The sequence below is a fragment of the Thunnus thynnus genome, chromosome 11 (assembly GCF_963924715.1).
Source record: "Thunnus thynnus chromosome 11, fThuThy2.1, whole genome shotgun sequence".
Classification (NCBI taxonomy): Eukaryota; Metazoa; Chordata; class Actinopteri; order Scombriformes; family Scombridae; genus Thunnus; species Thunnus thynnus.
The window spans coordinates 16971817-16997116 of record NC_089527.1 but is presented as its reverse complement, the minus strand read 5'-3'; the positions used below and the strand labels follow the sequence as shown (position 1 = coordinate 16997116).

General features: G+C 39.3%; 1 protein-coding gene across 3 annotated transcripts in view; it reads right to left on the bottom strand.

Moving 5' to 3' along the window:
• Window positions 1–210: 210 nt before the first annotated feature.
• galnt13 (polypeptide N-acetylgalactosaminyltransferase 13) overlaps window positions 211–25300 on the bottom strand; it is a 37514-nt gene continuing 12424 nt past the window's right edge. Inside the window, exons 3-13 of one of the 3 annotated variants that reach the window (XM_067603426.1) lie at window positions 23483–23651; window positions 20667–20833; window positions 19885–20092; window positions 18584–18754; window positions 17783–17900; window positions 15675–15855; window positions 13759–13898; window positions 11563–11661; window positions 10705–10839; window positions 8182–8402; window positions 3054–3142 (exon numbers count right to left, since the gene is read on the bottom strand). In XM_067603426.1, coding sequence (XP_067459527.1) covers window positions 8217–8402; window positions 10705–10839; window positions 11563–11661; window positions 13759–13898; window positions 15675–15855; window positions 17783–17900; window positions 18584–18754; window positions 19885–20092; window positions 20667–20833; window positions 23483–23651 — 1574 coding nt within the window. In that variant the 3' untranslated portion in view covers window positions 3054–3142; window positions 8182–8216. Of the gene's footprint in view, window positions 3143–8173; window positions 8403–10704; window positions 10840–11562; window positions 11662–13758; window positions 13899–15674; window positions 15856–17782; window positions 17901–18583; window positions 18755–19884; window positions 20093–20666; window positions 20834–23482; window positions 23652–25300 lie in introns of all 3 variants that reach the window. The other 2 variants (XM_067603425.1, XM_067603428.1) reach the window with 2 other exon arrangements.

Genomic DNA, 25300 nt, shown 5'->3' with positions numbered 1-25300 from the left:
AGAATAATGAGCCTTGTCAGAAGTACCTTCATCAGCTGACAATGGCAGGTACCTTTACAGATACAGCGCAAAAAAGGGAAGGAACCATGTGGCTCCTTATGGCATGTTGTACGTGAGTTGTCCTCTAACAATCACCATGAAAGACAGGCTGCAATTTACCACCTTTAAAAGCCCACGCACTGAACCCTGCTAATGAGATGTACGGGGGTCTTAAAAGCTTCAATAACAAGGTTTATTGAACAATTGATGCATCGGTGTGATGTACTCCAGTCCACATTTTCATCAGCTGCTTGTCACGGAAATTAATCATTTTTATATGTTCAGTCGAAGTTTTATTTATTTATTTTTTCTACAAAAAAGGCAAAATGTACAAACAGGTAACATCACTTTGAAACCAGTACATTGAAACATTACATTCCTATTATAACACCATGCACTTTAAGCTAATGAAAAACAATAAATGTGTGTGTTTGTGTGTGTAGTATGAACGAGGTTTTTGAATTTTTGTCTGAATGCCAAGCAGGCACTTGGCAAGGATTCAGTATTCAAGCAGCATTGATATTATTTCACCATTTCGTGGGACTGATGGTGATTTCCAAAACACACCGCAATTTTAAAAACCCAAGGTAAGCACTGGCTTTTATTACCACAATTCCAAATATACTGTAACACAGAAATACCTTGCGACCTTTCTACCATTCAATGTCTTTCTCTCCGGGGAGTGTTCAAGTTTTACAGCATCTTAGAAAAATAATTGGTTCTGTATGTACAACAACAACAACAACAAAGGTGATAGAAACATGTTAACAGTATTATATACAATAACATTTCTTGCCAGATCCAGGTCAACAATGTAGTGAAAAGTACCTGTCACATTTGCTGGAGTGAATACTGATATATTGAATACTGACTTGATGAACTATTAACAGATAACTGAATGTTTGATAAAGCATTAATATGACAGTGACCTATTCATGAAATATGTTAATATCAATATGTTGTAATTTTGTTTTTTTAATATGGAATGAAAAAAAGACTTAACATTCCTCTTTTTCAACAACAAAATTGTCTAAAAACCGATAAACAAAATACAAAACAACATTTCTAAAGGCACACACAACTATTCGGCCCCAAGACATGATTTCAAAGAAGAGGGCAATGTCTTAGTAGAAAGGATCTGAAATCTTGTAGAATCTGACAAAGGTGATGTGTTTTTATTAATGACACTCTCAGATAGCCGTGATACAGTAAGTTGTCATTTTCATGAATTATATTATGATTACTTGCTACTTCCTTTCCCGCAGCCACTTCTGTCATTTTTTTCCCAACAGCCTGTTTTAAACTTCCGTATAGTATGTAATCTGTAGATCCAGACAGCTGCCTCTTCAAATCTGTACATGTTATACTTCCTGTCTCACTAATACAGAACATTGTCATTAGGTTTTTCTTTTCTTTTTGAAAGGGGAGGATGTTATAGCTGCTCTTGACTTTTATTCATTGCAATCTTTTGCTTATCATTGTTCTCCCAACATCTCCTAAGTCCTTAACAACTAGAGTAATTAGCTTATCTGTTAATATATTGTCCAATAATTATCAAGAAATTGCAGTACAGAAATTCCAAAGATACTATATGCTTTAAGTAATTTAGAAACAGCATTGCCATTATATAGTTTGTCTACTAGAGAGTGCTGACATGTTGTATTTTTCAACTGTAAAATATCTCACTCACCACATATCTTATTCACGATTCTTTACTAATCAAATTTAAGAGATCCTGAATTAAAATGTTTAGTAAAACTGGAATAAAATTATATATTATATTTTTGCCAAGAAATCAGTATATACTTTATATCCTCGGTGTTTGACTTGACTTATCTGGTCAATTTAATCAAAGGATAAATTAAAATTCTATCTTATTTTTCTGCGGTGACACACCCCCCTTAGCGCCCTCCAGGGGGCGTACATTTTTGATAGCAACTGACAATGTTGGCATTGGTACAACATCTGCGTGGGCGGGCACTAAAAATACTACACAGTTAACCTGCTGGGAGCCAATGTTGTTTGCTGTTGAAAATGCTGTAACCCACAGAAGTTTACAGTGCGTCTCCTAGCAACACTGGCCCTCAAATGTCAGTCAGCCGCTGTCATGGGAAACACCCACCCAGAGGCTTTAAGCTTAGACTCTCACTTTCCACAAATATGTCCAAAAACTGTTTCATCCGCTTTTGAAAAACAGGAAAATGTGCACAAGTTGCTGCAGTATCATTAGAGTTTATAGTTCCTTACAACAAAAGTGAGCAAAATTCATATTTCAGTTCGACTTTAAAACCAAATCAGCTGATATATCATTATCAGATAGATACAGTATCTGCCTTCAATATCCAGTACTGGTTGGGCTCTATTAACAACATCACCTTCCTCTTATTTTAATGTAAATCAAACACAGATATGGAAAACGGATGAGCAGCAAACCATCTTGTTTTAAGATTGTACCTAAACACCAATGCACTGCATGTACACAGCACAAGGAAGGTCATTTACAGCGCAGACCATCGCAGAGACGTGCCTTGAAATATTCTTGTCATAGATGCTCTTCTGTTTAATCGTTTGTCCAGCAGCTAAGCAGCAGTCTGAGAAGCACAGTGGATGCATGGCTAGCAGCTGGCCCGCACAGTGTGAGTGGTTTGATATCAGTGTCCTCCATGTACACAATCAGACCTCACACATCGTTCTTACTGTGTGGACGTGACGAGATCCCCGATGCTACAGCTCGTCACGTCGCCTGAACGGCAGGTGCAGCTTCTCTCAACTCTGAAGTGAGCTGTAAAAGTAGACGCCTCCGTAATGGATCTCTGTATACGCTGGCCAGGCTGTTAGAGAAAGAGGCAATGTGCGTGGTAAGAGCCACCTGGTGAAGGTGTGGAGAGCCTGGACTGGTTAATATGCGGACGGAGTGGCAAAAAGGGAGGTTGGGGGGGGGGTGGGGTTGTGAGGTGAGGGATCAGACGCTCAGGGTCATGTTACGGAGCAGCCACTGCTGAGAGCGGCTGCCACTGCAGTCTCTCAGGGTGGGGACCATCTTGTCTTCCTCGGACGGCATGTCTAAACACTGGTTGCTGTTCACGTGCAGCAGGGTGAGCCGCTGGAGAGAGAAGGAAGCAGACGAGACGATTACACAGATGCAAATATGTACAAATCAATGTACAAGCATGACACAAATACAAGTTAAAATATGATTTTGTGTTTGAAAACTCTATAATAACTATATACGTTCCCTCAGCCTGCCTCATCGACTGCACTTCAACTCTTGTCTAGAGAAAGTTGAGTCCACCTGGATGACTGAGATGAACCTTCACACACACTTCAACTATTGATTTCCCACATCTCACAGCAAACCTTTTTTCGACCCAGTAAATGCCCCGAGTTTGTTACACTCAGAAACTGTAGCTGGAGCAAGCAAAAACAACAGAGAGCATCAAGAGAGCAGGATGTTCTAGTCGAGAAAAGGTGAGATTCCTGCCCCCTTACAACAAAACATACATCGTGTCCGCTCTGTGAATTTGAGGCTCTTGTGGGCGGAGAAGTTGTTTGTCTTTGCCACTTCATGGGAAGGATTTCTCTGTGAATTACTGTTGAGTGTCAGTGTAAAATGTCAGAGTCTACAAATAACTATTTTCTCTGCTTCTGCAGAATTGAAACCAAATGTTTATGTTTGCTACTGCACTGAATAATATTTTGGGCATTTTTGTTAATCAGATGAGTTGCTGTAATGTTCAATACCGTTGATGATCAGCACCCCGGTCTGCAGCTCTCTGTTGCTTTCAGCTTAATGTTTTGGCTTGCAAACCGATTGACAGAGTGATTTTAGGCTCCCTGCCCAGCATGAAAAAGTGGGGAGACAAAGTAAACAACTTTCATGAAAAAGTCGAATATCTGGCAAGCCAAAGAGATATTTTTTTTCTCAGGAGTTGGCGGGCCAAATCAGGAATAAAATGACTGAAAATATTAGATATCTAGGTGGTGTCAGGAGACTTTGCTGAATCTCTAAGTAGGAAAAAGTTTGCCCACACATTTTCCATAAGAGCTTAGATATCTTAAACAGACCACACAGACATTAGATGTAGATGAAGAGATACAGATTTGTTACACCTTTCCCCAAAGAGACTCTCATTAATTTTGCAGTTTATTAAAATGACTTTGTGACCAGATGTATATTTTATTGCTGTGACATAAAAAACTTAAGTTAAAGTGATACAATAAGTGACAATAATGCTGCTGCTCCTGCTTCTTACTAATTACCACATCACTATTACTGCTTCTTGTTTAAACCTAAAACAACATCATGCAATCTGTACACTTTATACTTATTATAGCAACACTTCACAGTGGCTTTGAGCTGACCTGTGTACAGCAGCAAAACTACACCTAAATGCTAATATTTGTAGAAACGAAATGATGAGTGGTTACTTGATGATACGGTTCTCATTTGACCAAGCTCAAAGTAAGATATCAATCAAGCAATGAAGTGTACCAGTTTATGTTTAAAAATGACTGAACTATGATTAGCTACTGCGTTTTATTGATTTTTTTTTTTTTGCAGTAAAAGGATTTGAGGCAAAATAATTTTCTTGTTGGATGCACATTAAATACACGCATGAAGAAAATACATACAGCACATGTCATTCCTGTGAAGCAAGAGCAAATACTTTGTTGGGTGAGATAATTTTTTGCTTCACTACTCTACATCTATTAAAGAGCGCTGAGAAGGAAAAACGAGTCCACAATAGGCCTTTTTTTCCCCACAGAAGACATTTTGACATGTCACAGTAGGAAAAGCAATGATTGTAAATAATAAAATGAATAATAGCTTTCATTTAGCTGCTTCAGTTTCAGGGTCCTGATATTGTGCATGCTGGTTCGCTGTCACACTGTCAAGGCTTACTGAGACTCTTCAATAGAGCAGAGCCGTCATTGACGTTATTAGTAACACCTGTGCTTTTCCTACTATGACAAGTCAAAACATCTGCTGTGAAAATGTCGTATTATTGATGAGGCCCTATCAAAATGTGAAATGATTAATTTTCAGTCAAGGGATACATCAATCTATCATGTGATAATAATTGTTTCAGCCATATGTTTAATGATTAATAAACATGGCTTTAATTGTCACAGATCATGGGAGTCATTTTTATTCCATAAATGGTTCTGTCCTCAAACATCCTCATTATTTTTGGAGTTTACTCTGCGGTAGTATACTGTGTCCTCACAACAATATGACCTTGAATGTATCTCCTGCTCCACTCAACATATTGTCCCCTCTTCGCTGTCAGTCCTATCTGTGTACAGCTCTGTCACATGAAAGTGCCAGAAGTGCTTTTAAAATGTCCAGACACAAAAAAAAAAAACACACCTGTTGTGATGAGCTGAATTTAAACACTGCATGAGCGTGTACAACAAAAATCTGTGGCTATCTGCCACATATACTCTAAAGACCACCCGCTAACAACTGGAGGAAAGCTCTCAATGGCCTTGATTGACCATTTATGTTCATTCCCTCAGAAGTAACACGTTTCCGCAATTTCATTCCTCCCTTGAGTTGCTTTTCTTGGCCTAATGATCACATGCAGTGAAGTGGAGGACTTGCAGTGCCTCTGCTGAGGAAAACAATGCCATGACAGAAATTGGAAAAATTATGTTAAATATAAAATGATGTTTATGTTAGGTGCCACTAAGACATCATGTAGCTCTGTCTGTAAACGTAAAGATGTTCAAAAGAAAACCTGCCTCAGAGTTCTGCAGCCTGTTATCTTGGAAGCGATTTTCATGCTAAACAGCACAGCACACATGAAAGAAAATACATGTTAACAACTACAAACCACAATTTACTTCACATGTGGCACTAAAACATGTGCATTGGCATGATTTTTTTTTTATCCTGTGGTCAAGGGATAATTCTTCATTAAAAGGAGATTGTGCTTTGACTGTTGACAGAGGATATTCAGACTAATGAGCACACAGAGACGCTCAGGCCATGTTTGATCTTAAGCTATAAAACACAAGGACCTGACATTCTCTGCCTAGATACAAAGAAGTGCATGCACGCGCACACACACACACACACACACACACACACCTTTCCTGAAGTGCACAGACCACCCTACAGGGCACATTTGTTCAAACAGAGCAAGAACAAAGAGAGCAGGCAGCGTACGACCTTACACACCTGCCAAAAAACTAAAGAAAAGAACAATAAGGTAGCTCAACACGAGACATTTGACTTTTCTTGCTTTATTAAAAAAATAACTCCTTTTTCACCAGCAGCTACAACTTAGGTAGTGCTTCTGTATAGTTCTCCTTCCTCTGTCTTAAGGGTAAGTAAAGAAAATCCAAAATTTCATTTAATCTAGACTGTTAAAGAAATAAGGTGATGGTTTAAAATAAATTTTTGTAGAATGTGCAAATGAGAAGCAGTAAAAATCAACAAATACTTTTCTTTAAAAGGTATATTCATGCAAAGAGCTTCTCTGAACGGGTGTGGATCAAATCTATAAATCCTAAGAACCCAGCTTTGGCAATAATGAGAACAATATTTTTTCTTTCATTCAAAGATCCAAACCCACTCTAGTGGCAGAGATGATAGAAGAGGAGTATAACGGCGGAGTGTAGAAAAACCGTTCCACATTTTATGAAAATACTAGAAATGTGGAGGTCCTGTCCTTTGCTCATAATTATTTCATGCCTCCTTTGAGGCAGAGAAAACTCCCATCTCAGCCTCCCTGCAAACCAACCAGTGTCTCCAGAGCAAGTCGTTGAGTGTATGCACAGCTGAGACCAGCTAATTAAATGAAGACGGTTTCTAACCATAAGCCCTGGTTGAGGAACATTATCCTCCCTGTCACCAGGCAGCACACTGGACTCGCTGAAAGGCACAGACTTCCCTTTCAACGTGTGCTTGTGATGACTCTAGGAGGGGATCTGGAGGGCTGAGCCGCTTTGTGGGGAATATAAAAACAGCAGATTCCTTTTGTCTCAGGAAAGAGTCAGGCAACAGTCTCATTTGCTCTAATGGTGCCCTACACTAGTGTATATGCTCTCATCTTGTGCTGGCTATGCCACAAGGAACTCTGAATGTGAAACAGCAAATCAGGCCATCTAACAGCAGGTCACTTCACTGCCGCAATTCTGACACACACCAGCGCCTTCTTACCCAATTTACCCTGCTTGGACACAAAAACTCTGGCATGCTACAGTGAAATTGATCGTTAGCTTTTTGAAAGATACAACAGTACAGGACTCAGAGGTGCAAACTCCAGATAACTCAGCAGAACAGAATTGGCCGCACAGAAAATGAATAACCTGAAGCGGACAGAAATGCTGAGCCAAAAAAAAAAACAGTCTTTACAAAAGTATGTAAATAAGCAGGCAGAATGGTGAAAAGCACTGATGATTGGGATTCATTTGTGCTACAATATGTACATGGCACACAGTGTACACAGCTGCTTCAGGCCAATGAGAGAGTGGCGTGAGAGGCCAGGTTCACAAAAGGTGGGTTCACAATGAATGATCACTTCAAAAGAACTTGTAAACAATGGCAAGCCCATTTCAATCAGCCATGCACGTAGATAATAAGCTAAAAATAAACACGTTCTCCTCCATCTCAGGCATCACTCGCCATTCCCTGGCGGATCAGAGCACAGCCAGTGGATTTTCACATCAAAATACAATATTTATAGTTAGAAAACAAATGCCAAATGAGATCTAATTCAGCATGAAGACTGGCTAAAGGTCTTGCTGATAGCATCCTATACACAGAGCCATCTTGATGGGACATCTGTCATTGCTTGATGTGCCTCTGCTCTGGTCTTCATGCCTTCTTCCTGAAAGGTCACCAGTAAAAGCTACTTAATGCTTCCTGAAACGATTTGGACGCACATTATGAATAAGACCTGAAAGATCAACATCATGACAACACACTCTGCATTTATCTGTTCTCACTGACAAACACAAGAAAATAAAAAAACAACTCGAGAAACACAGACCACAATCAGCTACAAAAGGAGCCTATTAAAGCCCCAACAGATCGAACTAATCTACTTCAAGTTCTAACAACTACATCACTACAGAGCAGCTCAAATGTCCACCAGCTTCTACTTTAATCCTAATTTGTACTAACCTGCTCACCTCAGGCCCTATAGCCCTCCAGAGCGCACGGGAGCTTAGAGAAAATAATCAGTGGGACTGTAGTAAAGGTGTCTAGCGACCTCCAGGCGCGTGTAGTTGTGGAGGATCCAGGCCTGAATGGGACTGTTGTTACAATACTCCACAGTGGGGCCGTAGGTGCCGTCCTCGAGGCGGCTGATGGTCAGACATGATTGGGTGATGATGTGGAGAAAGGTGTGCTTCTGCGGCAACCCGGGAGTGAAAGGGACAGATGGCAGTGAAGGTAAGTCCGAGAGTGGAGAGAATTGATCCATAAAAACTGTGTTGTTTATTTGATTATGAATCGAACAGCTGACCTTTAAATAAAGTTTGACAATTCTGCTGTGTTAACATGAAATATTTTAGACATTCAAGGCTTAAAAAAAAAAATGTTTTCTTAAATTTTGGCAGCTGATCTTTCTTTTAGCAATAAAAAAAAGCTGTTGTCTAACTTCACGGTCCAGGTATCATCGGATACCGTATCGGATTCGTAATTCATTTAGCTTCGTCTTCACCATAGCAACGGTCGCTGAGGATCATGGGTAGGCTAATGTAGCCGCTTCTGCTATCGTACAAAACTGACAAAAAATACTTGATTTCTAAACCAAAATTGCACGGTCTTTTGAATTTGGTTTTCTGGATTTTCGTTGGGAAACAAAAAAGTAATAGATCACGTGATTTCGTTTTTCGTTTTTGGTTTAAAATGAAAAAAGGAAAAACCACATGACTTCCGTTTTTGGTTTCAAACGCAAAAACGAACTGGCTGAATGTCCGCAGATCTGTTCAATATTCAATCCAAAAAGGAATAACGATAAAACGAAACGGCAAAAAACAAAAACGGACCGGGTTTGATTGGTTTTTCGTTATTTGATTCTGACACCAAAAACGTCTTTTTGTTTTTTGCTTTGAAACAAATAACAGATTTACCGTTTTTTTGGTTTTTGAATTACAAATGAATTACGAATTATCCGATGATACCCGGACCCTTCACATATATACCCAATTAAAAAATACAGCCAGATAACTGGAAAATTCACTTGACTTTCCAATTTAAATTTTAAATTCTTTGCGTGAGTAAGAGTAGTGGAATAATTTTGACTGCCATCATGTGACAGCTGGAGCTTATTTCTGGCTGAAACAGCAGAGCGGGTGAGACAGAAGGAAGGCTGTCTGTCACGGCTGTGAAAGAGGAATGAATGAGGAATATGGAAAAGTCAGGTATTCCTGTGAAACCGATGATGAGATGAAATGTTAATGATACTGTAGTCACCCAAGATTCAGCCTCCGTCCGTCACACGTGGGCTAAAAATAACCTCGGCCACTGACAGCTGAGAAACCCCAATGCTGTTTACAACAGAGACTATTCCTCTTCCTTTATGAATTATTCACTTTCTCATATTAGGAATGCACCCGCAGAAAAAAAAGTGTAATGAATGGATTCCTCTAAGGGTTTGTTCAATGCTTGATGGAAAAGTCCTCCAGGCTTCTCTGTGTCATATCTACATGTTAGCAGATAGGACATCTCAATCACTGCGAGATAACACTGTATTGAGGGCAGTCTTCCTTTCCAACCATCTCCCAGTGGGTTAAAAAAACTGGCATAAATTGTTAATATAAAGGATGCTTTTTGAGTTGTATAATCCATAATGCACTTTGAGTTGAGAGTCAACAGGGCTTGAGGAGAATATTTTAGTTCTCCCGTGAGATTCAAAATGTCATTCTGTTTTCCATTTAAGTCTGAAACATCTGTTTCTGCATTTGATTGAATATTGTAATTGTGAGATTATTACAGCTTGCATAACCAGGAATGTTACTTAATATGAAATTCTGATGTTTAAAACGGTTTGTTCTCTTAATTAGTCCGATTTATTTTTCACTTTATTGCTATTGCAAATGAATAAACTGTGACCCACACACATTTGTATGTTGGTTAACTTCAGTTCTGTGTGGCAAAATTATTTATAATGGACCACACAACACTGAATAGCATTATGATAAAAATCCACACAAGATTAGCACTTCTAGCAATTAGGCTCCATTTCACATCCAGATTTAAATGCTCTAATCTAATGACCACTGACACAGTCACAGTCCACACAGTGTTAGGGGATATATCACTATGACGGGAGCACAGGACTCAAACTATGGGGCAATATTCATAAGTGATGGCTTTTACCTCAAAATCATATTCCCACTTGCCAACATACTGCGTGAAAGGAGAGAATATGAGAGGAGAGACACAGCTGCTGGGTGGAAAATGCAACTCAAGGTCTGTGCTGCCAAAAAAACCCAAAACACTGACATACAGCGCCATCTGCTGGCAGAAAACAGGTATTCTGTTTCCCCACTTTGTACTACCAGCACATGCAATCTCCTCAAACACAGTAAGACACAATTAATCAGCATTTCATCATTTCTTAACATATCAGCCACCAGGAAGCAGTAATGGCAGCCTGTACTGTTTTACAGGAGATTGTACTCTATCACAGGGAACATGGATCCTACCTCGGCATCGTACTCAAACATCTGATTGCCCTTCATGTGGTGACACTTGAGCATGACGACAGGCCCGTTGAGGCGGGAAACGTCCAAACAGAGGTCATCTGTCCTAATTTCTTTGTCTGCCGTGTATGAGAACACCTGGAATCAAGATGTCCATGAAAAACATCGGTAATGCCAACATTATTCATCATTTTGAAATGTAAACTGCACATATTTTTTCTTGATTTTATTTCTATTTTATGTGTAATGCCAAACCTGATTCAAATAGAGTTTTTGCACTCTGCCAGGGAAGTTTTTTAGTGCTTTTCTAAACAAACTCAGTATTTAACTCCCCTTTCCTGTTTTTCTGATCCTTCATGATCACCCTGAAATTCTGTCTCATAGGATGCAGTGCAGATACCCCATAATGAGATTAGTAAAGACAGAGGAAACAAAAATAATCAAATTCTTGGCACAAACCTGCTTAAAATGCCAAAGACTCATCAATGAACCCCTGCAAGACTTGGCAAAAACCTGAACTTGAATTGCATTGAAAATCTGTGGATTGATTTAAAGTTGGCAATTCACACACACTTTGCGTCCAACCTCACCAAGCTCAAATCCCAAAGCTCATGTATTTAAAATAAAGATGTATTAATGGCTCAGCGCGTTGAACTTTAATTCGAGAAGAAATTGATTTGTTTCCACATTCCATTGGGTATATTAGTAGTCTAAAAAATCTAACATAATCCATTATACAGTATAATCCTATTACAACACCACCAAGAGACACTGTTTGAAGACACTGTTATGTACAGTATGAATCATGATATCTAAAAAAGAATAAATATTAAAATATCAATATAATATTTTTCTCCTCACCTGGTTTCCACCCATGCCGTGACAGTTGAAAAAGCCAACTTTCTCGTTCTCCTTTCGTCCCATGTTGTCAACGCACTGGTTGGTCTCAACATTCCTGATCTAACAGCAACAAATACACACAAGTTACTTTAAACTCTAATTTGCAATTAACTTCTCACTCTAGATTTATTTTTATAGTTACTTGGGGCAAATTTCACAACTCTAAACATATTTTTTTAAAACACTTTTGCAAAATTATCTCTATATTTCAGTATTTCTAGTATTACAAGGTATTGCAGAGTACAAAGTATTGCACTGTATTTTAGTCATACCAGTGTATAATCCATACATATTATTTATGTATTACTTGACAGCACTTCAAGCTGCATGTCCAAACAAAATGAGGATAATCTGTTATATTCTATTTCAAAAACAAGCCAGTCAGGCTCTGCTCAATATTTCTTAATAAAAATGTATCATCTTTTCTACACCCCTTCTTTATTTATGTGAATGTTCATGACTATCCTTAATTTCACTATCCTGAGATCTTTCTGCATTACATTCAATCCTCATTCATACCTTTATATTGTGTTATTTTGTTTTATTTAATTCTATTATTATCTATTTTGTTTTACACCCGGTCTAGCTGGCATCATTGCTGCTTTAACCAACCCAATGACAACAGCTTGCTGCTCAAGATGCATGAGCTGCTGATGTTGAAGCCACATCAGATCACACACAAGTCACAGTCTCAGTGTTGTTAGAGGCTTTCCTCTCAGAGAAACCAAGTGACAGACAAAACTGACAGTTACGCAGTTTTCATCCACATTTGTCAAGTTAGTTTTTCCCATTACTGAGTCAACTGTTACTGTTAATTCATTTCCAGATAGTGATCATGAAAAATGCACGCCTGTCACCATGTCTTTCTGCCAGAGTCCGCTGTCTGATGTCATAAGATTTTAGAGGTATAAAATCACACATATAACAGATATTGTGTCACAAAGTCATACTAATACAGCTCCTGCTCGGCACTTTTAAAGCAGAAACAGATATGTGATCTGACAGCACAGCTTTGGGTGACGCCTGTTAACACAGCTCTTACTGGCTTTTACAGGCAGCTCAGCTATCTAATGAACACATGCATTGTAAGAGTATGCAAAAAAAAGTGCTAAAGATGAGCTGACTCTATATGTTGCCTACGCAATATATTATGCCCATCATGCAAGAATAGAATGGCGTTCATAATTAAGCAATATAAAACCTAATGGTTCCAGCTGTTAAAGAACGGCTGACTGTGTTTTATGGTGGACGAGAATCGGTCAGATTTCTTGGGGGGGGGAGATGAGAGCTGAGGTGCTGCAGTGGCTAAAGAGAGAGAAACAGAGAAAGCCAGTTTGTACTGCAGTACAGCAGAGCAGCACAGATGAAAAATCCTCTCATCCTCAGCAGTATGAATGGTGGAGGATTACAAGCTCATTTCACCATGAGTTCTTCATCTGGCATTACTTTTATATGGCCTCCATCTATCGTGCAGACAGCACACTGCATGTCAGCACTGGCTTTACATCATGCTGCACAGAGGCAAGTTCAGGTCAGATTCAGGTCACTTAAAAAAAAGGTTTTTTTCTTGTGTGAGCAGATAAGAACATATAAAAGGAACTTTTATTATCTGAAGAACATTAACTATGAATGATCAAACCTTAGCTGCAAATCATCAACAATGTATTTTTAATTTCTACAATCTGTGTTCCATCTCTTTTTATTAAAGTATTCATCTCAAAAATTGACTGCTCAGATTCAGGAGGGAAGGATACATATCCTCTATTACAAAATAATAACTTGCTGGTTAATAATTGACTAATATTTGCACTTTTGTGTGTTTTACAACAAAAACAAAATTGTGCTATGAGACTGTGTAGAATCTATGCATGAGCCTTATCTCACCAGCCCACCATGCATAGGATAATAATGTGGCTGGGATCAATACCTACATCTCCTTGTTTGTTTACCATACAAGTTCAATACGAGCAGTTGGAGATGTTTGTTCTTATCTAGTTTTTTTTTAAACCCTTGCTGGATTCTGAGATTTGCAGATTTTTCTCAGTGATATCGTCCTCTGAATACACAGCCCAGCAGCAAGGACATATCTGACTCATTGCAGACGGAGGCAGTGTATCTGCTGCATTATGGGTGATCAGAGTACAAGAAAGCTCATACTTCACCAAGTGAGTAGTATCTTCTTGGGATCTGGGAGTCTGGGTAGATGTTCTCTAGATACCAGGAAAACGGTTTGCACTTCAAGGCCTCGCGGAGGGCTTTACGGGAAGAAATGTCTCCATAGTCCACCCGCATCACTCCTGCAGGCGCAAATTCCAAGACAAGCATTCAGCCATATGTATCACGAGTCGGTATTCACCTTCATTTAGTATTGAAATCCACATACAGTTTTATTTGTTCTGAAAATGGAAGGGCAGTCCCTTTTTTTTTTGCAACACCAAAGCTGAACACCAGAGGGACCCTTTATAAAAATAAAAAAAAAGACACCTTGCAAACCTCCCTGAAAACATGAAATTACCTAATTTCAGCAAACAGAGCATGTGCTGAAAAGTCCAATCAAGACCAATAAGGCAAAGCATTTCCTTCAGATGCATGAATGCAACAATTGTGGAGCACGTGTGCTCCATGATGTATGTTACTTTAGCCAAATGGAAACTACATGATGTATCAGCCCTGATGAAACTGAAGACTGAAGAAGGATTAGACAGCAACTGGGCAAAGACACTTAAAAACACATTAGGCAGATGGTTTCTCCCCAGAGTGCCTCTTGAGGACTCATAGCTTGCATGTAGATAGATCCGGGGGGGGTAATTTATCACTAAAGACCATGATTGCAATAAAATAGAATATAATTTTCACAATCAGCCAACATGTTAAACCTGCAGCACAGTATATTTATCCATCAAACACAAGCAAGACAATGCCAGCAGCACCTTCAGTACCATCAACGTCTTACACTTTAACCAGCGGGTATTGAAATTTCAAGTTGGCAGATAAAAGCTGTGAGCTGAATGCCACTTTATTTCCCCTGGCTCTCCATTTCTCTTTCTCACTCCTTCACTCTCTCTGTAGGGTCTGAGCATCACATGTTGTGGATGATGAATAGCCTCTTTGATCTTGAAATCACCAGTGCAGAGGAGGGACAAGGAAGGAGATGCACTTTTAATAGGCTCTTTTAATAGGCTCACTAGATGCCACTCCCCAAACTCAGCCTGAGCAACATACTGTGTTCCTCTGCGCCTATAAGTGAGGTCTGGCACAGCAGCATGGCCCAGATCATTCTCCCTAATGTCCTAGAGGAACAGGCAGTCATTGTGGGGCCGCAAGACGCAGAAAGACTCATCCATCACGGCGCCGGCTCTGTCTCCGCACCTGCCCCGTGGAGAATCCTGCCTGACTGAGTGAAGGGGGAAGGTCAAAATTTGTGCCATAAGACCGGCAGATTACAGATGATCCCTTAAAGGTTGGCTGGCATCTAAAACATGTAACCGGAGATTTCTGGGACATCGCTGTCTGCTAAAGGGTAATCACATTACTAAGTCGACAGATGGAGGGGTACTCATGTCTCAATCTGCACAGTCGTATTGTTCTAGTTCGTCCGTGTGTGGATGAGTTCTGTTTGGGTTTCTCCAAAAATTTGTCAGAGATGGTCTTCTGATGTAGATTTCTGAACTCAAGTCCAGAGTACCACTAAATGTGGAGTGTGTGTTAATTAATCCCCGTTTGTGGTGACAAAAGCGACATTAAATTCAAATGTAAGACAGTTAAAAGGAGATATATAAATTTTTAACTAAGCTAGAAAAAGTACAGTGCAAGAGAATGAATGAATGAATAAAAGACAGCAGGCAAGTCTTTCCTTTTCACACCAATTTGCTAAATGTAATATCAGCAAGTAGCACAGAGGAGCTCATATCTGCTTTTGAACAGCACTGCACTAAATAAAACATCTATTAAACTCCTGGTGGACTATATATATTTCTGAAATGCAGAATTCAGGCCATTTTAGCCTGTGATTCTACCATCGCAGAGGCAGAAAGATACAATCTGACAGTAGCGGTCTCACCACAGCTTCGTACCTGGTGAGATGATATAAAAGAAATCTTTGAAGTCATCCATCCAGACTTCGGCCAGCCGCCTGTTGTTCTTGTTGATGACTTGGCCCGTTCCTCCAGGGAAGCTGTATGGGGTGGCCTTCCGGAAAACATGGCCAACGTGGGAACATGTAACGATCTCCAAAGAGCCGCCACACTGCCAGATCTGCAGACATATAGAGACAATGTAGATTTATACAGTTATGTGCATGAAAGAAGATAAACACAGTTATTTGGGGACATGCCAATTCCTTTATTTGATGGATCCTCACTGCTTGATCCTCAGGTGAACCAGAAATCTGCCATGAAGATGTACTGCTCTTAATATAAGGAGTGTAGAAACAAGAGACCTTGTTACAGGGAAGTCTGATATCATTTATATGTCACTTGCTGGACATTTGTCAGCAACTGGAGGCTGCAGCTGATCGGGCTGCTTTGTAACTACGTCACCGCAATTCCATAATTTCATTCCAGCGTGGACAGACATTATTATTATATTATATATTATTACTAATCTCTAAGATTTGATGTGTAAAAATAGTTGATATGGGTCAACTGTAGGTCTGATTAACAAATGAAATAATGAAATTTTATTTCATCATTCATCAAGAGATTTCTTCTCATCTTCTTTAGCCATGATTAACATTTTATGTCATCACTACTGCATGTTGTCTTTCAGCATTAATAACATTCTCATTTTCTAGAATAAATAATAAATAAAATAAAAATAAAATAAATTACTGTCATTCAGTCACGTGAAGCTGTAAATCAATCACTATGTACTGCAGAGAAACAAATTTTAATGTGCACTAATATTACATCATTTTCATAATCATAACACGTACAGTTTAATAATTAATTTATAAGCAAAACATTAAAAATGTGAATGCATGTAAGTCATGAGAAATAAATGCTTTGCTCCCAGTAGAAACCACTCATGTGCTTCCAGCGTCAGCAGTGAAACACAGTCTCAAACTGGTTTGACTGATGTGTACACAGTCTAAATGGATGTTTGGCATACAGTTATCACTGTGTATGTGTTCCAGTGGTCAGGAGGGAACATCCACACTCAAGTCTGAATGGAAGTTTATTGTACATGAGCGGATGCTAGTTAAATATCTTCTACATTGTCCGCTGTAGTAACTTAAAGGGGAACTCAATCGATTTTACACATTAAAGTCTGTTTACAGGTACTATGTGAAAAAAGTTGGATAAAACCTTTAGTGGCTCCAGAGGGAGCTGCAAAGTCTGATAAACTGCCTCAAGGAACAAGTGATGTCACTTGAGTCAGCGTCAGTTGGAGCTGAAGACTATAAGTTTGAAAATGAAAAACATCTGTGTGTATTTACAAAGATTATCGGACCTCCGTAGACCTCTCCTCATCTCTGCTTGAGGCTAGCAGCTACTAGTATAACACACCTGAATCTGTACAGTAGAGTGAGTTGAGTTGCAATTTGGGTAATGAAGGCCACAGGTTTTTGACAAGGAAGAAAAATGTTTGGATTGAAAAATACACTATCTCTGGGACTTTTTTTATTGTCCATAGCGAGTTCGATGATGCCACAGCAGTGCTAAATCAGTGGAGTCTTCATTTAACAGCCTATAACCTGGAGCTTCACATAACTTGAACTTTTAAGAACTCGTAAGGCTTTTTTACTAGTTCTGCCTTGTGTTTCCACTGTGTTTTGCAAACCAGAACTTACTAGATACACAGTCCATCATCAAAAAGGTGACACAAGAACAAACACCATTATTATGGTCCACTTGTGGGTCCTGCGACAAGACCGCTACCAGTTCCATTCTCTCTCTGCTCCATACAGTCAAACTGACTCCTTATTCAAAGACAGAGAGTGGACCCTTACTATTATTTAGACAGCACATCACATAATACTGTATGTGCAAATGAAACAACGCAATGCAGTTAAAGCCAACTGAGCAAGCTGTGCCACCATCATTAGAAACATATTTTTCCTGCATCTAAAGTGCCAACGAAGCAAGGAAAAGACCAGGGTGAGGGACACAAAGTAATCAGCATGTCCCCACAGACACCAACCAAGTACAGTAAAACATCCTCCCTGTTTTCAGTCACTCACTCTGAAAGACATTTCCAGGTTCTCTCCGCCCCAGATATCCATCCCTGGATCGTAGCTTCCTATTTCTTCAAAGTATGTTTTGTCTATAGAGAATAATCCTCCTGCCATGGTGGGGGTCCTGCAAGAGACGAAAAGCAATATTATGTTTCCTCATGCTGTATTTATTAGTACTTCAGTGTAACTCTGAGGAACATTCAGAATATAATAAAAGACCAGTTTGTTTGACAATCTGAAACAAAACCTTAGAGGAGTAATTACTTTTATCTTTTAATTAATTCTATGTTGAAGTCGACTCTGAATTAAGGATACTGTTTTGTTGCTGGACCTGATTTGCATACAAACGACATACTGCACCTTCTTTTGTGTAACCGAAAAAAGGCAACTATAAGCAAAGTTTTCACTTTTCTATTTTAAAAATGTATTAGCTCATACATACTTACACTACAGCAGAGTGAAATAACAATTAATGTTATTGCTTGCATCAGCGGGATACACAGACGAAAAGGATCTATTTCTATCTGCAGATAAAAATGGCACTTTTCTTAAGAGTGTTTGTCAGAAAATCTAACTATCCATGTCTTCTCTGTAGTGTGCTGTCATCACAGGTAAAACCATTCTCAGCTCAGATGAGAAACTGAAAACTAGCATTGAACTTGTCCTTTTTTTTTTACCTTTTTATGTAATTTGACCTCCTTTCTCTTAATTCTTAATAAAAAGATGTTAAACAAGTGAAAACACAATCATACGTTCCCCCTGATTTAGCTTAAAGGAAGCTAAGGAAGAAATATTTTCTGTCTGTACCTGACAGGAAGTGTTCTGTCACCCTTGCGTCGATCCATCTCCCGCTGGGGAACAGGGTACCAGCGGAAATTCAGCTTCCAGTTGAATCCACCGTAAGTCATATCTGAGCCTGCCATGTATTCGAACGTCTCGTCGCTGATGACATCGATGATAGGGCACACCACTGCTGTCCTGAAAGACCCGAACAATAAAGATTCAACGCTCAGATAAACGACTGTATGGATGAAGCCTTGCATCGTACTGAGGGACAGACCTTTACCATTAGGCAAGCTAGGCAACTGCCTGCAAAATGTTAATATCGTGAACTCAGCTCAGACTTTCTTCGGACTCGTGTCATCAATCACGTGAATTTGCAGTCAACATACTTTATGCTTTCTGCACCATCTCATCAGTCTGCGCCCATACTTCTACATCAATACGTGTGCAGCAGAATTCAGTAAAAGTGTAATGGCTCTATAATATAATATTCTGAGTCATGTGATACCAATGTCGTCCTGAGGGAAAATTAATGTGTCTGACCTCAGATAACAGATGGATTGCAGGAGAATCATTATTAATCCATCCATCCATCCATTTATTTCACTCTCACACACACACACTGTAGATTACACCCTGTTTTTTTTTTTTCTAACAGGCAAGTAACAGCCTGATATAATATAGCTTAATGTTCTTATAAATAACAGCAAATAAATTAAAACCTTGTCACTTTATAGTAACACTTTTGTCTTAATAACCACACAAACACCACAAGCTGCTGAGGAAAATACCTACTGTCAAAACAAAAAAAAAAAAAAGGAAGATCTAATCCTCTGGAACCACATTGTATTTGAAGGTGCGCATGTATCTGTTGTAGCTAGAAAACATGTCTTTGTACACTTTAATTGTGACTCTGCTAGCGTCTACTGGCATCAGTTGTGACAGAGTTAACGCAAAGACAAAGCAGCAGTAATTGGAGCTAATATAGTTTTGCCTCTGAGGCAGCAGCAGCAGAAGCGGACGATGCAAAATAATTATCTTCTCCTATCAGCAGTGTGAGGCTCAAATAGTGTATTCATAACAGATAGTTTGCTGTACCATCAATATTCAAATAGAGCAATCATGCAACTTAAGTGAAATGTGATAATACCCGTATTAATTAAGCATGTTTCAGGGACTGAATAGGCAAAAGATTAAAATGATTGACAAGTGGAAGCTCTTAGGCATTCTCGTGCACTTCTCCTCTATTTGTTATTTCCTGTCAGTGTTAGTCCTCCGTCTGATCAACGTCAGGTTCAAGACATTCTGTATTTTTGGGCTGCTACCTGTCCTCTTTGATGCGAGCCAGCAGGGGCTCCAGCCAGCCGATGGTGCATTCGCAGTGAGCGTCCAGGAAGGTGATGACCTGACCTTTTGTGGCAGCTGCCCCCCTCAACCTGGCTCTGATGAGACCTGAACGCTGCTCCATCCTCAGGATCTTCATAGGCACCTCCAGAGTCCGCGCGTAGTTCTCTAACTTTTTCCTCAGGAAGTCTGAAACAAAACAGGAGACATCTCAGAAAACATGCACCTGCAGAGTTATTCAACTCAAAAGAGCTGAAACAATTAGTCAATTAATGCATTGGTCGATCAACAGAAAATTAATCTACAACAATTTTGATAATAGATTCATCGTTAATGTAACCAAAAATGGCAAAAAAGTTTCAGTTTCAGTTTCTAAAATGTGAATATTTGCCTGTTCTAGTCTTCCTTGGTAGTAAATTGAATGTCTTTGGACTCCTGGTTGAACAAAAATAGACCTTAAAGTATCAATTAATCAAGAAAATAACCAGTAGATTAATCAACAATAAAAATAATTGTAAGTTGCACTCAATTTAGCAGTCAGGTGCTCTAAAGAGTAAACACTGATTCACTGTCTTGTTACCCAGCTCAGTGATTCACTGATCCTCGTTCAGAGTTTAGTGTCACATGTTGTTGACAATGATCGTCTGCCTACTTGAGTTCGAAATGTACATCCTGTATCCGTTACTGCGGTGACAGAGTTCAACCTTCGATACTATCAGATACTGTGTCAGACATCTTGATAGCCGCAGTGTAGATTACCAACCTCGCTCGCTGTAATCGTCCACTAGCACGATTTCCACTAATAAGTGTCTGGGAGAGCGGTTAATGACGCTGTGGACGGTCCGCAGCAGGGTGCTCCATGCCTCGTTGTGAAACACGATGACGATGCTGGTGTTTGGCAGGTCGTCTGGGTACACCTTGGTCTTACAGCTGAGAGAGCAGCGGAGGAAAGAAAAGAATCAGTGACACAGAACTGAACAAAGGAAAGTCGTTGAGCTTTAGCTGTGACGAATGTTAATGTCGGACTACCGGTTTTAGACTGAACCTCGAACAGATTGTTACAATTAACTCATATTAAAATAATTACTTGGTTTAATCTTGTTTTACTATAAGAATATAAATCTTTTGACATTTTTGGTCATGAATTAATCCTTTAATTAAAAAACATTTGGTGGTTAAAGCAAAATTGAGATTGAGTCAAATTTGAGATTTTGCTTTTCTCTTTTATATTATTGTAAAGTGAATACCGATGTTTTATCTCTATTTGTCACTATCTGTGACAGTTTATAGACAAAATTATTAATTAATTCTTCAAAATTAAACTAAAGCTAGATTAAAGTCAACTATTGTTAACCTAATATCTGAACATAACATTTATATCTGTATATGTAAACCTGACAACTTACCTAGGCTAAAGTTGTTGGTATAATGTAGTCACAGTGGGTCTCCACGCTTGGAGCTCATTAAATTGTTTGAAAAGTGTCTGAGAACAGAATCTGTGTCTACCTCACTGCTATTCAACGATACCGTCAGTGCAAAAGCATTGCCATTGGAGATTTACTGACAAATTTCTCAAAAGAGTAAAAAAATGTAAAACCAGTGTTGTCAGCTATGTCAGCATGTCCTTGTCTGTCAAACCCAAGGAATGAGAATGTGGCTGTGGTGGATGAGGTTGAATAAAGAATGAACCTGCACTACAAAAGGAGGAGGTGGACAGCCAGCAGGGCAGCATGGATGGCAGTAGGAGGGGTAGTAGGAGGTAACGGAGGGTGAAAGAAGCCATCGGAGCAGACAGCATTGCTAGTTCAGTCCTGTCTATTCAACGTGACAGGACTGACTGACACAACTAGGCCAGGAGGTTGCCTTAAAGACAAAATGTTATCGCCAGAGGCAACAACTGGCGATTCTGCATAACTCTGGATGATTTTCACCACATAGCTGGTGAAATTTTGCAAGGATAAGCTCTAATAAAGCTGCTGTAATATTTATATTGAGGGAAAGATAGAGCCATAATGGACAGAAAAACTGGAGGAGCTGCAATCAGCTGAATGATCACTTTTTCTCAGTAATATACATCTTCTTTTGCACTATGGAGGAAAAATAATCTTTATATATTTGCATCCTCGCATTGAAAAAAAAAAAAGTCTTGAGTTGGCATTTCTTTGGTATGGGCAAGAATAGCTGAGATAAAAATGTAGAATGTAGGTGTGGGGGGAAAAAAAAGATTATCTCGTGGCCTATTTCTCGTTTCTCACATGTGGAGACTTTGGGCTGCACTTAATGAAAGTGGTGTGGAGAGCTCATGTTCAATTGGAATATTTCATCATGAATCACTTCAATAAATGTCTCCACAAGAGGCGAATGCCCGTGCATTTCAGCAACCTGAGATGAATAAGCTCATGTTTCAAGCAAAATGGCTCCTTGGATTTTCATTAAGTGCTGAAGTGGATCTTGAGTGACAGTAAACAAAACCCTACTCCGACTGAAATGTCAAGCCTGATGTACACACTTGGGGGATCTGATGGATTCCGCATTCACACAGTGCCCATAATTAGAGATGTATTTTCATGTTTCATACATTTATTAATACCCAATAACATCTAATGCACTCAACAAATACACTATATTTTAATAATAAGAATAACATTGCTTTGATAATGCTGAATATTTCATCTGCAGCGCCTTTTGTCATTTGCTGCTGTGCGATGCTGTCGAGACTCTTTTAACAAGAGCAAGAATCCCTGCTGCGCTGCTGAGCCATCTGACACATTTTGTCTGAATCCTGGAACACTTTCTTGTGAACCCAGCGTTAAGGTCTACACACATTAAAGAGTAAAAAGAAAAACCTAAAAATAAAGAACTAAAGAAACAAAAGGCAGAAAGTGGCAGCCAAAATATCCACTTTTTGAGAAAGAAACTCTTTGGTACTTTGTAGTGTGTGATGGGTATCAAAGGTATCGAAGATTATAGGCTGTGGAGGAGCAAGGTGAGGACTAAAGGCCAGACTTACTAAGAAAATGGCGTAATCTGCATGCATTTAGTGCCTAATTGATTAAGACACACAACTCCTGGGTTGCGTCTGCCCTCTAAGACGCACACCAAAAGTGAAGGAGCGCTCACGGGTGCTGTCAGAAGTGGGATTTCTATGACATTACCAGACTCAGAAAAGAAATGATAACATAATCTTGATTACAAAATATTTATTTTGGCTCCACTTCAACTCCACCAAAGAAAAACTGTCAAGGCTAATATAAAATTACTAGATAAATGCAGCCAAACACACATTTAAATGTCAAAGAAAAGACTTTACAGTTCATTTGTGGTCAAACTCAAAGACTAGTTTGGGTTACAGTGGTCAGATATTGTGCTCAATAATAAAAGCCTAATTGCTTCATTTTGTTTCTAATATTTTTTTTGTTATATGCATTCCTATTTTTTAAAACATGTTCCTTTTTCCCCACTACAACCTTCTTTGTGGTGGAGAATTGTGTCTTTGCACACATTCAGACACTGTAGGTGTTAAAGGGTCGGGCAGTATGATTCACAGCATGCATCTGGAAAACACCCAAGCTTACGCACCCATCCAACCTTACATCCGGCAGACTCCTGTTGAGTGCAATCATGTCACTGGCCATCAAATTGAACTGGTTAATCTTAAAGAGCTCCTTCATTTTCTCCTGGTCCTCCTTGGGGATGTTCACTGCCTTGCCCATTTCACCTGGACCCTCGTGGCTCCGTGATATCACCGCTGTAACAAAACAGATGACACACACGTAACAGAACTGGGAAAAGAGCAAACTCATCATTGGTTATAATTTTGTCTCACTATAGCAGTGAGACATTAATGTCAAACTACATCATAAAATAAATCATTTTGACTACTTCTCGATAAGGAAACAATATGAGAATAACTACTGAGTTATAAAAGCCCATTTCTCCTCTAAATGGGACGGGGAGTAATGAGCGCTGACTGACCTCCATGGCCCCAGTCTCTTGGCAGTTTGCCCTCTTCTTACCAGTGGAAAAAAAAAAGACACTTGTGCTGGTTTTTCAAGAACTCAAAGAAGGAAAAGGGAACAGGTTCAAAGAATATATTATAAATATAGTGCTGGATTGACTATAAATGTAGATGTAGCTTCAATAAAGGAGAATGATATACATACTACATATATGTCAGAATGCACTTCAGTCTCTGATCATTTATATCAATATATAATCTATTGTGTCTCATCTTGTCTTATCTAAACAAGTCCACAACTAAGGGAATGACCTACAGATAAATTCTGCACAATCACAGCTGTAGCATTTATTATCTGTCTCTTCATGCAGCACAGCAATTCACACAGGTAGTTGTGTCTCTGTTAAGTATCATTTGTCTGTACTAGTAAAAAGCCAGAACATAAAATGTCAGTTTCCAGATCAGAGTGCATGAACTAAACTGACCTCTTGTGTTTAAAGAGCAAGTCACGGCACTAGCAGAGTGTATACGTGATGTGCAAATACAGTATGTTGTATTCACTTTAATAATACTTAAGAACAGTGTATAAATAGAAAATGTGATGCCGTTCTGACTTACACTATTAAAGGCTGGGATAAATATGTTTCCTCATACATCAGAAAATGTGAAAATGTAACTACAGATAATGCAGGCACGCAGCTTAAACCGTCTCCTGGTTGCTGTGGCTTGGGTCGACAGTCTGCCACCTCTATTTAATTTTAATTTAATCTATTAGGTGGGTTAGGGTTAGAATTTAGGGTTTTGAATTAAGAGATTTAGCAGAACATATTAATAGATGAAAAAAAGAGAATGAAAGCAAAATCCCCGTCCCGCTGTTACTGTAGTCGTCTTTGCTATATGCTCCTGCAGTGTGCCGCACTGTTTGGTCAAATGGCTGCAAAACATCAGCATTGCTGCTGTTGCTGCTGCTGCTCCGGTCACCAAAGGTAAATAACCTCTCATGGATTTATGACTGTGCTCTCACTGCATCTCTCTCAAATAATCTCTTAGAGCAAAGGCGGTGATTTCCATGAAAGGGGGACACCCAGTCCACATTAGCTGCATGGCCCCGGGTTAAGAGGATTCCCTACGACCCCTCGTCGGGATGGGCTGGTGTCAGCTGATTGTTAACCTCAAGTGATTGCGCTCTTTTCTTTACAGTGCTGCTGACACTCTCCATTCGGACATTGGCTTAAATCTGACGGACACAGCTCGAGAGCTGAGTTGGATGATTGAATAAAGTATCCATCAAACACGCTCAACCCCTCCGAGCTATCAGCCTGCAGGTAAAGATAAGCACAGGATGTTACTTTTTTGGGGAAACATCCTGAAAACCATCAACGACAGCTTGGGGTGCCTCAATTTGTTTGATACTATGGATTATTTAAAGATTTAAGATT